The sequence below is a fragment of the Furipterus horrens genome, unplaced genomic scaffold (assembly GCF_987537825.1).
Source record: "Furipterus horrens unplaced genomic scaffold, mFurHor1.1.pri manual_scaffold_3, whole genome shotgun sequence".
Lineage (NCBI taxonomy): Eukaryota > Metazoa > Chordata > Mammalia > Chiroptera > Furipteridae > Furipterus > Furipterus horrens.
Genome location: NW_028327173.1, coordinates 113,947,541 through 113,961,328, shown reverse-complemented (window position 1 = coordinate 113,961,328; position 13,788 = coordinate 113,947,541). Strand labels below are relative to the sequence as shown.

At 34.4% G+C, this 13,788-nt stretch overlaps 1 protein-coding gene across 1 annotated transcript in view; it reads right to left on the bottom strand.

Moving 5' to 3' along the window:
- MDGA2 (MAM domain containing glycosylphosphatidylinositol anchor 2) overlaps positions 1-13,788 on the bottom strand; it is an 849,851-nt gene that overhangs the window by 288,213 nt on the left and 547,850 nt on the right. Inside the window, exon 5 of the mRNA XM_090270100.1 lies at positions 12,270-12,402. Within this exon, the coding sequence (XP_090126226.1) occupies positions 12,270-12,402 (133 nt within the window). The remainder of the gene's footprint in view (positions 1-12,269; positions 12,403-13,788) is intronic.

The following is a 13,788-nucleotide window of genomic DNA, read 5'->3' as shown; positions in this document are numbered from 1 at the left end:
GAGGCAACCATATATTGATGTTTCTCTCCCTCTCTTACTCCCTCCCTTCCCCTGTCTAAAAATAATAAGTAAATAAATCTTAAAAAATAAAAGCAATAATTAGGAAATGGAGAAACCAAAGAACTTATATGCATGACCCATGGACATGAACTAAGGTGGGGGATTGCTGGAGGGAAGGGGGATACTGGGCAGAGGGGAGCAAAGGGTGAAAATTGGGACAACTGTAATAGCACAATTAATAAAATATACTTTAAAAAAACTGGCTCTCTCTGACTTTGGACATATCATTTTACAAGAGGAAGTGTCAATGTCCACACCTTCCCAATTATCCATAGATATTCTAAAATTTCAAAACTGAAATATTATTTTATTTCTCCTAACATTTAAATGTTAATTAAATTCCTCTAAATTATGAATAAAATACAGCATAAAAAATTGAGGCTCATAGCAATTAGTAGGCATTTCTTACAATTTCCCTATGGGTTATCTAAAATAATAAGCACAGATAATAGCTACCTATCATAGGGAACAGATATGTTTCCTTAACCTCTATTATTTTTCATGGTAATTTACTGAGACAGATTGGAGGAAAAAAGAAGAAAGAGGGAAAGAGGAGAGAAAGAAAGGAATAGAATAAAGGAGTATAAGTTTTCCCTATTTCTATTGCCAGGAATACTTTTGCAGATTTGATTACAAGATGGAATGCCCATTTAATTTTTATAAATTCCCACACTGATTTTTATAAATGTTAAGTTTGTACAGACTGACTCAAAGGACCTATATAATTAAGTAAAAGCCCCATCTGTCCCATTTCTTTATAGAATTCATCATTCCCTCTCAAGCAAGTACAAAATATGTGTTTCATTCTAATTAAGTAATCTGTTTAATTCTTATTTGCTTTTGAAAGCATAAGGCATCAATATATAAGTGGTATAAATATGTTTTAAAAAATTAAATTATTTCATCATAATTCCCATGTCTCTTCATGTTAGAAATAGACAACTTGAAAAATTTAAAATAGTTTGTATTTAACATTAACATGATTATAATTTTTAAATATACTTAAATTTATCAATATTCTAAATTTATCGATTTTAACAGGTTTATTTTACCAAATTATGAAAATACTGTTACATTAAGAATTCACCAATCAAGAGATAATATTCTTTTTCTTCCAAATGGGAGTAGGAAAACAACCAAACTGATTTTTTGGACACGGAGACATTATATCAATTAGTCAAGGAGTGTGCATGACAAGAAATAAATTATCATAATACTTGAAGTTTAAGATAAATACTTTATGATAAAATTCTATAATTTTTATTATAAGGTCTGAGGCAGCTAGATTAGGTGTAAAAGTAATGACATTTCTGTGGTGGGAGATTTTTCATAGCATGCCAAGTAACCAACAGAGGCCAATAAATGATTAGATACTCCACGGCAGATATAAAATTACAAGCTCTACTCTAATGCCAATTCATAGTAAGAAAGTTAAGAAAACACATTATTGGTAAATCTATCGATGACATTGACTTTAAAACAATGCTCAGATATTGCTCTTCCAAGCAGTTCTAAAAATTTTATCTTTAGTAATGAAAGTTTCATTCACAAAGTGGCCTGGGTTCCCAGAAAACAGCCTGGTAACAAAGACAATATTTTCTTTCTAAAGTATTTATTTTACACTTGTTTAAACTATATGTATTACTAAGTTATTCCCCAAAAAGTCTAATTTGGCAGTTATGGGCTAGGTCAAGGAAATTGTACTCCATGTTGTAATTGTTCAGTGGCAAAACTTAGAAATCCTTATCCACAGCAAACATTATTTCCATCTTTATATGCCCTGTCATTTGGCCACTGTGCAGATCAGGTAATAAAGTTATTGCAATTAAAAATTTATTTGACCATAGAGATATTAAAATGAAATTTTGTCTGTACAAAAAAATACATTTTGCTCAATTATTGATCTCCATTAGAAAGCTGCACTTTCATAAACATATTAACAGATTGATCAAGCAATATTTATAATAGAATATTCTCCCTCTCAATAAGTTACACATTTTCTTTGGTATTCTGCATATCAAGAGTTAAAAACATGGGTATTTTATCTATGTCATTTAGAGATTCACAAGAATAAAAACTGTAAAGAGCACATGACTCACAATGATTATGGCCGTGGTGACTCGGATCTTCTTCCAATGTTTAGAAAAGCAATGAACAAGGCTGTACGCATCTATTTGTCAGTTTGTAGACTTGTTTACATGAAGATGCTGAAAGCTTAATTTATTATTCCTGGTGTACTTTTAGAGCTACCTCGATGATTTCACCTATCTGAAATGCACAAACTATTACAACTTTAAGCACAGCCAGATGGAGAAAGTGCTGAAGGAAACCTGGTTTGAATATGTAAAACACCAGGCAAATGACATGCCTGATTAGTTATTGAAGAAGCAGACAAGGTGCTAGCTTATATTGTTAAACCCAATTAATTATTTACCATCATTCTAGTGTTCATTATGTCATAAACATCAATATAATTTTTGTGAGATAATGTATAGAAGAGAATAATAGGTTATTTTGTTTGCTCAGTCCAGATATACAGTATGTTAGCCTGAAATATAAAGAATGAAGCAGAAAGCTGAGAGGGCCCCTGTACGCTCTGTAGGACAGGCAGTCAAGTCTGTTTTTTGAGTCAGCAGTTGTTAAAAATCATCTTAAAAATAAAGTCACTCAATTGCTTTAAGAACATCAGGCATTGAAAAGACTATCACCTCATGTGGTAATCTTCTTTCAGCTTTAAGAAATCTTTATTCCTAATAAAACACTGGCTGAGATTTAAGTTCATTTTCTCCAGCTCAATAAAAATAGTGAATAGCTAGACAGAATCCTATTTAAGATCACTCTTCAAACATTGAAATCAATCTTGTTTCCACCCCTTTTAGCTGTGGGAAATTGGAGACTAATAAAACCATACACATCTGCAGCATAATATTATTAAATATAATCTTATTGTACCTGTTAATCTTTAAAGAATTTTTGTTTATATTGACTAGTTCATTCTCAAAATAACCCATTGAGGATACAAAATTACTTATGATACAAAATTAGTTATTGTAATTCACAAAATATTTCATGCCAGAAGAACAATATAATTGCACCCAGTTCTTATATGTTAATCACTCATTTTTATTTCTTAATATCTTATACTCTTTTTTCAAGTTAAATAAGATTATTAATTTTATGTCTTAAATACACTAAAACTTTATATGTGTACTTTTTCTGAAACATAGTTACTATCAAGTGTTTTTCATCCTTCTAGATAAAGTTTAATTTTGTCTCTCACATTCTTCTTCTGCTTTCTTCTAATGATTTGTATCTGGTGCTTAACAGAGCATTTCTCTACTTTAAGGCAATTTACATCTTAGTCAATATCCCTATGCTTATGGCTGCTGATCCAAAATAGAAACCCAGTAAGTTTCTGATGAATAAATAATCTTTTAAAATTTTAACAACTCATTGGAACATATATTGATAAATCCATGTACGAGTACACATTACTTTCATTTCAAAAAAAGTCCAAGTTTAATCTTTTTGAACTGAAGGGAATTGCTGACAGCTCTGTGTTGGAAACCCTAATAAAGTGTGTTCCACATGCTTTATAAATATCAATTCATTAATTCTTTCCTACAACTTTATGAGTTTATGAGGAAACTGAGGTAAAGAAGAGTGAAGTGACTTGCTCAACAAGATCCAAGAGCTAATAAGTGGCAGAACCAGGGCAAAAAACAAACAAACAAAAACAAAGAACAGGCATACTAAGGTCCATACTTCTTAAGGTTTTTGTTTTAAAAAAAAGTTATTTAACTTTTTATCTTAATATAATTATTTAAAAGTAAAAATGTACCTTAATTGTAATGAAAGTTACTTAAATTCAGTTGAATTCTAATTTAAGGTGATTATTTATACACAATCATGCAAAAGATAGCTCATCCATATGACCTCTCTTTGCTCTTTCATTTGGCAATCTCAATGTTCTGACATTTTCAACAAAAACACTTTATTTTTTGCAGGTAAAATATAAAAGTAAATTGTGCAACATTATACCTGGTAGAAAACAGAGCCAAGTTCAGTTCTAGCTACTCTCTCCATTCTTTTTTCAATCATTTTTTATTGTTATTCTATCACAGTTCTCCTAATGTTCACCCCTTTGCCCTCCTCCACCCATCCCACCTAACATTCCCAGTCAGTTCCCACACTGTTGTCTATGTCAATGAGTCATTCATACATGTTCTTTGTCTAGTCCCTTCCCCTTCTTTCTACCATTATCCCCCTCCCCCACCCCTCTGGTCACTTTCAGTCTAATCCATGTTTCCTAACAGGTGGTTCTATTTTGTTTGTTTATTTACTTTGTTCATTCAATTCCTGTTAGGTAAGATCATATGGTATCTGTCTCTCACCAACTGGCTTATTTCACTTAGCATAAAACTCTCCAGTTCCATCCATGCTGTCCAAAAGGTACACAGGTTGCTTCTTTCTTTCTGCTGCATAGTATTCCATTGTGTAAGTGTATCACTTTATGATCCACTCATTTACTGATGGGCACTTAGGTTGTTTCCCGCACTTGGCTATTGTAAATAGTGCTGCTATGAACATAGGGGTGTATGGGTTCTTTGAATTGGTGACTCGGGATTCTTAGGGTGTATTCCCAGCAGTGGAATGATGGGGTCAAAAGGCAGTTCCATTTTTAGTATTTTAAGGAAATTCCAAACTGTTTCCCACAGTGGCTGCGCCCATCTGCATTCCCACCAATGGCACACTAGAGTTCCTCTTTCTCTGCATCCTCGCCAGCACTTGTAGTTTGTTGATTTATTAATGATGGCCATTTAGACTGATGTGAAGTGATATCTCAATATAGTTTTAATTTGCATCTTTGTGATGGCTAGTGATGTTGAGCATTTTTTCACATCTCTATGGGCCTTCTCTACGTCCTCCCTGGAGAAGTGTCTATTCAGGTCACTTGCCCATTTCTTAATTGGATTGTTTGTCTTCCTGGTGTTGAGTCATTTGTGTTTTTCTATATATTTGGAAGATCAAACCCTTTCTGATGTATAATCAGCAAACATATTCTCCCATACAGTCAGTTTCCTTTTCATTCTGATGATGTTTTCTTTAGTCGTGCAGAAGCTTTTAGTTTGATGCAGTCTTATTTGTTTATTTTTTCCTTTATTTTCCTTGCCCTAAGAGATATATCATCAAAATATTTCTATGTGGGATATCTGAAATTTTCTTGCCTATGTTTTCCTCTAGGACTTTCATGGTGCCTATGTTTCCCTTTAAGATTTTATATTTAAGTATTTTATCCATTTTGAGTTTATTCCAGTATATGGTATAAATTGGTGGTCTAATTTCATTTTTTACATGTATCAGTCCAGATCTCCCAACACCGTTTATTGAAGAGGCTATCTATACTCCAATGTATGCTCATACCCCATTTGTAAAATATCTATTGACCATAGAGACTTGGGCTTATTTCTGGGTTCTCTATTCTCTTCCATTGATCTATGTGTCTGTTCTCATGCCAGTACCAGACTGTTTTGATTACAGTGGCCTTGTAGTATAGTTTGATATCAGGTATTGCGATCCCTCTTATTTTGTTCTTCTTTTGTAAGGTTGCTGAGGCTATTAAGGGTCTTTTTTTGTTCCATATAATTTTTGAAATAGTTTTTCTAGATCTGTGAAATATGCCATTGGTATTTTAATAGGAATTGCATTGAATCTATAGATTACTCTGGGTAGTATGGACATTTTAATGATGCTAAATCTTCCACTCCAACAACATGGTATATCTTCCTTAATTTCTTTCTTCAGTGTTATATAGTTTTCTGAGTACAGGTCTATTACCTCCTTGGTTAAATTTATTCCAAAGTACTTTATTGTTCTTGTTGCTATAGTAAATGGGATTTTTTTTCTAGTTTCTATCTCTGATATTTTATTGTTGGTGTACAGAAGTGCCTTTGATTTCTGAATATTGACTTTGTACCCTCCTAATTTGCCAAATTCACTTATTAAGTCAAGTAGCATTTTGGTGGAGACTATAGGGTTTTCTTTGTACGCTACCATGTCATCTGTGAATAATGACAGTTTTACTTCTTCCTTTCCAATTTGGATGCCTTTTATTTCTTTTGTTTGTCTGATTGCTGTGACTAGAACTTCCAGTACTATGTTGAATAAGAGTAGTGAGCTCCGATACACTTGTCTTGATCTTGATCTTAAAGGGAAAGCTTTTACTTTTTACCCATAGAGTAGAATGTTGGCTATAGGCTTCTTGTATATGGCTTTAATTATATTGAGGTATGCTCTCTATATTCCCACTTTGTTGAGTGTTTCTATCATAAAAGAGTGCTGTACTTTATCAAATGCTTTTTCAGCATCTAATTGATATGATCATATGATTTTTTGTCCTTCATTTTTTATGTGGTATATTATGTTTATTGATTTGCAAATATTGTACCATCTTTGCATCCTTGGGATGAGTCCTATTTGATCATGGTGTATGATCTTCTTTAGTGTATTTCTGAATCCAGATCGCCAGTATATTGTTGAGGATTTTAGTATAGATGTTCATAAGTGATACTGGCCTGTAGTTTTCTTCCTTTGTTGGGTCTTTACCTGGCTTGGGAATTAGGATTATACTGGCCTCATAAAAGGAGTTTGGGAGTCTTCCATTTTTGTAAATTTTTTTGGAATAGTTTGAGAAAAATAGGAGTTAATTCTTCCTTAAATGTTTGGTAAAATTTATCTGTGAAGCCATCTGGTCCAGGATTTTGTGTGCTGGGAGTTTATTTTTATTGCTGCTTCAATTTCCCTAGTTGTTATCAGTCTATTCCTGCTCTCTGCTTCTTCTTGATTCAGTTTTGGCAGAAATGTATGTTTCTATAAATTTGTCTATTTTGCCCAGGTTGTCAAATTTTTTGGCATATAGTTATTCATAGTAATTTCTTACACTCCTTTGTATGTCTGTGGTATCAGTTGTAACTTCTTTTTCATTTCTGATTTTATTTATTTGGGTCCTCTCCTTTTTCCTTCTTTCTTTATTTGTTTTGTTTTTGTTTGTTTGTTTGTTTGTTTGTTTTTGGAATCTGTTTAAACTTATGTCAATTTTGTTTATCTTTTCAAAGAACCAAGTCCTGGATTTATTGATCCTTTGAATTGTTCTTTTGGTCTATGTCATTTAATTCTTCTCTGATCTTATTTCCTTCTTTCTTATTTGCTCTGGGCATTGTTTGTTGTTGTTCCTTCAGTTTTATTAGATGTAGGGTTAGGTTGTTTGAGATTTTTCTACCTTTTTTACATAGGCCTATATTGCTATGAACTTCCCTCTCAGTACTGCCTTTACTGTGTCCCATAGGTTTTGAGTCTGGGTTTTCATGTGTCTCCAGAAACTTTTTGATTTCTTCCTTGATCTCATTGTTTACCTATTCATTATTTAATAACATGTTATTCAGTCTCCATGTTGAATGTTGTTGAGCTTTTTCCTTGAGATTGGTTTATAGCTTCAGCCCATTGTGATGAGTACATGCTTGATATGATTTCAATTTTCTTGAATTTGTTGAGGCTTGTTTTGTGTCCTACCATGTGGTGTATTTTTGAAAATGTTACAAGTGCATTTGAAAAGAATGTATATTTTGCTTATTTGGGGTGAAAGGTTCTATATATTCTGGAATGTGTCCATTTGATCTAGAGTGTTGTTCAGTGCTGCAATATCTTTACTGATTCTTTGTTTGGATGATCTATCCTTTATTGACTGTGGGTGTTAAAATCCCCTATGATGACTTTGTTGTTGTCAATATCTTCCTTGAAGTCCTTATATATTTAGGTGCTCCTGGGTGGGTGCATGTATGTTTATAAGTGTTATATCCTGCTTTTGGATTGTTCCTTTAAGTATTATATAGTGACCTTATTTGTTTCTTTTTATGGCTTTTGTTTTGAAGTCTATTTTGTCTGAAGTTTATATTGCTACCCCAGCTTTCTTTTTGTGTCTATTTGGTTGGGATATTTTTTCCATCCCTTCATTTTTAACCTTTCAACCTGTGTAGATCTTCTGTTCTGAGGTGGGTGTGTTACAGACAGCATATATGCAGGTCATGTTTTCTTATCCATTCAGCTACCCTCTGTCTTGTGATTGGAGTATTTAATCCATTTATATTTAAGGTTATTATTGATAGGCATCTATTCATTAAATTTTTCCATACCTCTATTCCTCTCTCTCTCCCTTCTCTTCTCATTTTCTCTCTCCTCCTTCTACCTTCCTCTCTCCCTTTCCCTCTCTCTGTCTCTCTCTTTCTTCTCCCTTTTATTGAAGTCCCTTTAGCAACGCTTGTAGTGCTGGCTTAGTGGAGAAGTATTCTTTTAGTCTTCCTTGGTCTGGGAAGCTCTTTATTTTGCCTTCCATTTTAAGTGAGAGCTTTGCTGGATAGAGTAGTAGCGGTTGTAGGTCCTTATTTTTCATTACCCGGAATATTTTGTGCCAATTCCCTCTGACTTACAGTATTTCTTTGGAGAAATCAGCTGATAACCTTATCAGAGTTCCCTTGTATGTTACTTTCTTTTTTCCCTTGCTGCCTTTAAGATTCTCTCTTTGTCTTTATAATTTGCCATTTTAATTATGAGATGTCTTAGAGTAGGCTTCTTTGGGTTCATGTTTATTGGGACCCTCTGTGCGTCCTGAACTTGTATAACTTTTCCCTCACATTAGGAAAGTTTTCTGTCATTATTTTTCCAAACAGGTTTTCTACCCCTTTCTCCTTTTCGTCTCCTTCTGATATTCCTGTGATGCAAATGTTGTTACATTTCATGTTGCCCTGAAGCTCCCTTATACTGTCCTCATTTTTTTAAGTCTTTTTTTTTTTTTTTTTTTTTTTTTGCTCTGACTGGGTATTTCTTCCCACTTGTCTTCCAGATCACTGATTCTTTCCTCTGTTTCATATAGCCTGCTTTTCATCTTTCTAGTGTATTTTTCATTTCAAATATTGTATTATTCATTTCTTCCTGGTTCTGATTCATAGTTTCTATGCCCTTTTTCATGCTTCTGTAGTTCCCACTAAGTTCCTTTTAGTTCTCACTGAGTTTCTTGAGCATCCTTATAACTATTTTTTTAACTCTTTATCTCATAGATTACTTTCCTCAGTTTCATTTAGTTCCTTTTCTGAGGATTTCTCCATTCTTTTCAATTGGGGTGCTTTCTTTGTCTCTCAATTTTAGGTGACTCTTTTTACTTGTTTCTGCATCTCTGGTTGCTGTGATTTGCCTGCCTGTCTTCATGGGGTGGACTTCTGTTGTAGGAGTCCTGTTGGTCTCAGCAGTGCAGTCGCTTTAAGGTCCTTATCTGGATGCTCTAATGCTTCCCTTTTTTCAGTTTATGTGGGTCTTTTATTGTACTTGGCTTTGATTTTTGATGGCTCATTCATTGGTAGGTTCTCCCCTGCAGCTGTATACGTCTTGTGTGCTCTTATACAGGTGCTGATTAATTAAGCAATATCACCAGAAAACCAAATCCACACCAGCAAAAATACCCACTTATGACATCAGTAATATGAACAACAATTGAAAAAATATTAATAAAAGTGGAGAGAGATAAGGAATATTATAAGATAGAAAAAAGGAAATATGAGATAATTAAAGGAAAGGAAAATGATTTTGAGTGGGAATAGAAACAAGGTGAAGAAAAGGAGAGAATAAAATTTTAATGTAAGTAAAACAGGGAAGGGTGATGGCAAAATGTAATAAGAAAAGGGAAGAGTATATGTACTTTGATGTTTGAAATAAAATTTAAAAAATGTACTGAACCAAAGGGGATAAAATTGCAGAAAAAACATAGCAGGGTAATAACAATGGCAGTTGAGCAAAGATTAATAAGAATATTATCCAAAAAGAAAGTAGAATCTGAAATATCTACAATAAAGAAACATTATTTTGATAGGGGGAGGAAAAATAATAAGAGTAAGGACTAGACGCTAGGTGAGGAAAGAGGAAAAATAAAATTTCTAACTCAATAAGCAAGGGCAGGAAGAATGCAAAATGGAATAAGGGGCAGAATAACTTATGAGATTTGAAGTACAACATATAGTGAACAAATAGTAATACTGTTGAAGAAGAACAGTGATAACCATAATGTCCATGTAAAACAGGCCACAATTTATAAAGGTTCAGAGAAAATAAGATTATAAGAGGGGAAAAATATGACATGACTAAAGATAGAATGCTTTTGAGAGGACAAAGGGAGGAGAAATAGATTAAGAAATAAGAACAAGGCACAGCATGGGAGAAAATAAAACTTACAATGAAAATGAGAAAGGGTAGGAAGAAAGCAAATGTAGGAAAACAAGGGAAGGATGAAATGTGAGTTTTGAAATAAAAATGAAATAAAAATATAAAAATAAAATAAAAAGAATAAAAATAAAAGACAAAATAGTTAATTGGAATACAACTGAAGCAAAAGAAAAAAATATTAAAAAGCTATGGGAAACGAAGAAAAAATATTTCAAATTCTGAAGAAGAGTTAAGTGAAATTTGTCTCAGCCATTCGGTGTTTGTCTTCGGATTCTTCTTTCTAGATCCCACTGTGTTTTTTTATCAGATCAAGGTAGCAGGGTGGGTGATCCAACTTCTGGCAGCACCTTCATCTGTCTCTAGAGGGAGCTTCTGTTGTGATGGGGAGGGTGGGACCCCTGGGTCTCCCCCGAGAGGCACTGTTCAGTCTTCTGGGAAAATTGTGGATATGTTCCCCCTGACCCTGCACCACCCGTCTTGGTCTGTCCTAGCTTATTTCCAATAATATATAGTTTCTGATTAATTAACTGTCCACTTCACAGGGTGGGAGGGGCAATCTGTGCTTTTTTCCTGCTTGGTGTTAGTGGCAGGCAGCTCTGTGTGCGACAGCAGGCAGGGTAGGACCCTGATTCCCCCCTGCTGTACCACTCTCTGATCTCCCTGCTCTGCTGGCCCCAGTGAAATAGGGCCCTAGGAACCAATGTATTTTGTCTCCCTGAGAGAAGTTTGAACTGGGACCTTTTAGGTGATCCTCCTGCACTCTTTCTCTGCAGGAATGTAGGCTGCATCTTGAGTCTGGCTGGCCTATTCTGCAGTTCTGCCCTCCATTGCTTGCCAGGACAGGGGGCTCTGTCTGGTTTTAATTAATCTTAGGTGCACAGCTTCCTCCTTCCAGTTCCAAGCCCACTACCCGCGCATCAGATAGAGCCCTGTACTTTCCTCTCTGTGTGGCCTCCATCCTGCCAGCTACACTGGGTTGGGGTCGAGAAATCCTCTTGCTGTGTATCTTTCTAATCAATTTGCCCAGCTGCACTGAGTGGGAGCAAATCGTACCCTCAATTTTCTTCCATTGCTGGCAGGGCAGCTGGGTGCAGGGTCCCTACCCAGCACACCTCAGCTCTCCTTTTAAAAATAAGTCTCTCTGGGCACTCCTACTGCAGCACTGAGTCACTGTCTGGCTTTCTGTACACATCACCTCTTTAAAACAAGTCAAAAGTCTCTCACAGTCATGGCTGGCCATGGTCAACCTTCTCTGCCTTATCCAGATGCAGACAGAATCTTTCTCTCTCTCTCTCTGACACTCTCCCAGTTGGCATTTGTCATTGCAGTTATGCGTGTGCTGTTGCCACACACGCGTAAGTGTGTGTGTGTATGTGTTGTGGCTTGGATCCCTTCTCTGCCCCGGTCTGGGGATTCCCTGCCCTGGGAGGGGAAGGAGCTGCAAAGCTGTGATCTCTGATCGCTTGTTGTGAAGTGTCTTCTGTACTCCTTGGCTTCCAAACTTGATATTAACTAAGGTTCCATTGAATGTTCAGTTTGTTTTTTGGAAGATCAGCCAATTGTCCAAGTTGGGTGCAAAAGCAAGTGGATTCAGTTTCCACCTACTTCGCTGCCATCTTTATCTCTCTCCAAAAATACTTTCTTAGAAACACCTACTTAAAATTAACAATTAGCTTTCTTGACTTGAAATAGAGTAAAAGACTTGCCTGTGATATTTGTGAATTCAATTATCAGGAACGATAATTTTGTATGATACATAAACATTAAGTTTTACAGAGTCCGTTTATCAAAAAATTTTCAGATATCACAGAATTCTCTGGAAAGGAAAAGGAAGTTTTTTTCCCTACATACTATAGATATCATTTGGTCTGTAAGAAAGTTAAAGAGCCAGTAAACATTAGTTGTGGATAATAAGCAAAAAACTTTCAGAGAGGGTCCCTTACCTGTTTTATTGGAAAGTCTAAATGAAACCATCTTATCAGGTATATTACATACATTCCTCACTGAAGCAATGCAGCTATAATTAGCATAATCCTGAGGTCGGAGATTCTTTAGTTTTAAGATCTTTGTTTCACCCTGAAAATGTAAAAAAGGTCATTAGAAAAAGTCAATAGTAAACTAAGTGAATGAATGAATGAATCATGGCCATTATAAGGTATTAAATAATATTATCAGCAGAATATGGTAGATTGTCCTGTTTTTCAAAGAAAAATGCCCTAAATAAAAAAAAAAAATCATTGCATTTAAAAATACTACTGTAATTTCCCCAGAGTTAAAACTAACAGACTAGACTATAATGAAAATTCATAACATTTTCTTTGCAAACTAGCTTCCTGGGGGTGGATCTATTTTTGGTAGTAGTTATGCAAATAATTATGCAAAGATCACAACAGTGTACTTAATAATGAAATTTATTCAATAAACACTGCAATCTAGGCAGACTTCAACATGAAATGTTATGAAAGAAAAGGATTCTGAAGAAGAGCCAGTAAATTAAACAGTTTTGGTAGAACAAAGTTAATAAAGTCAATCTAATGTTAGATAATTTATATACATAAATAATTTGTGAATATAGAGCAATGGCAGATGATAGATGTAAACCTGCATAAAGAAGTATTTATGATTGTAACTATATTATTATTGTTATTTTACATTCAAGAATTCAAGGTCTAGGTGTCTCAGGTAAATCTGCAAAATTACAGATAGATTAAAGGCAAGTGGTCAGATACGCTATACAAACTCTTGATTAGCCAGCAAACCATAAAAATCACTACAATTGTTCAAAAAGTGAAAAGAACAAACAAAGAACAACAATAAAAAGGGGGAAAAATCATCCTGCCCAATTCAAATTAGGTTTCCTGGAATTCTTTATTTCCCAAAGACATCTCCTCAAAATAGATCCTCTCATAAGTAACTTAACTGTGAAGATGTTATAGTAATTTTCAAAATGTGATTATTTTTCCCAAATAAAATCTGTGTAAAATCATGTGTTTCTTTTATTTTACTGCAGTAACATAACTCAAATCCTAAAAAATTGCAACACATGCATACATTCTTCAAAAGGTTCAGAATATTTAGTGGGACAATGCATAAAGATAGTGCCTGTTCATTTGGGGAAAAAAAAAAAAAAAAAGCTTGCTCAGACATAGACCAGCACACAGAGATTTCCAAATGCATCAAATTAATCTGTCCTTCAGCGAGCATGGGCATTTTGGCCATAATTCCTTCCACTCACTGTCAAAATTCATTCTTAGCTCAGTTGTATAGTTACCATTTTCTTTTATGGTATAAGCAAAAATCTGTCTTTCTCTACAAACAAATACAAATATACCCCACACAAATATACACAGTCAGTATGTGTGTTTCTGGAACTTTTATTTAAAACAAGTTCTCAACATATTAGAGACTTATCATTTACATTACCTAGATTTAATGCTTAGAAAAGTATGCTTAGTTAGAAAG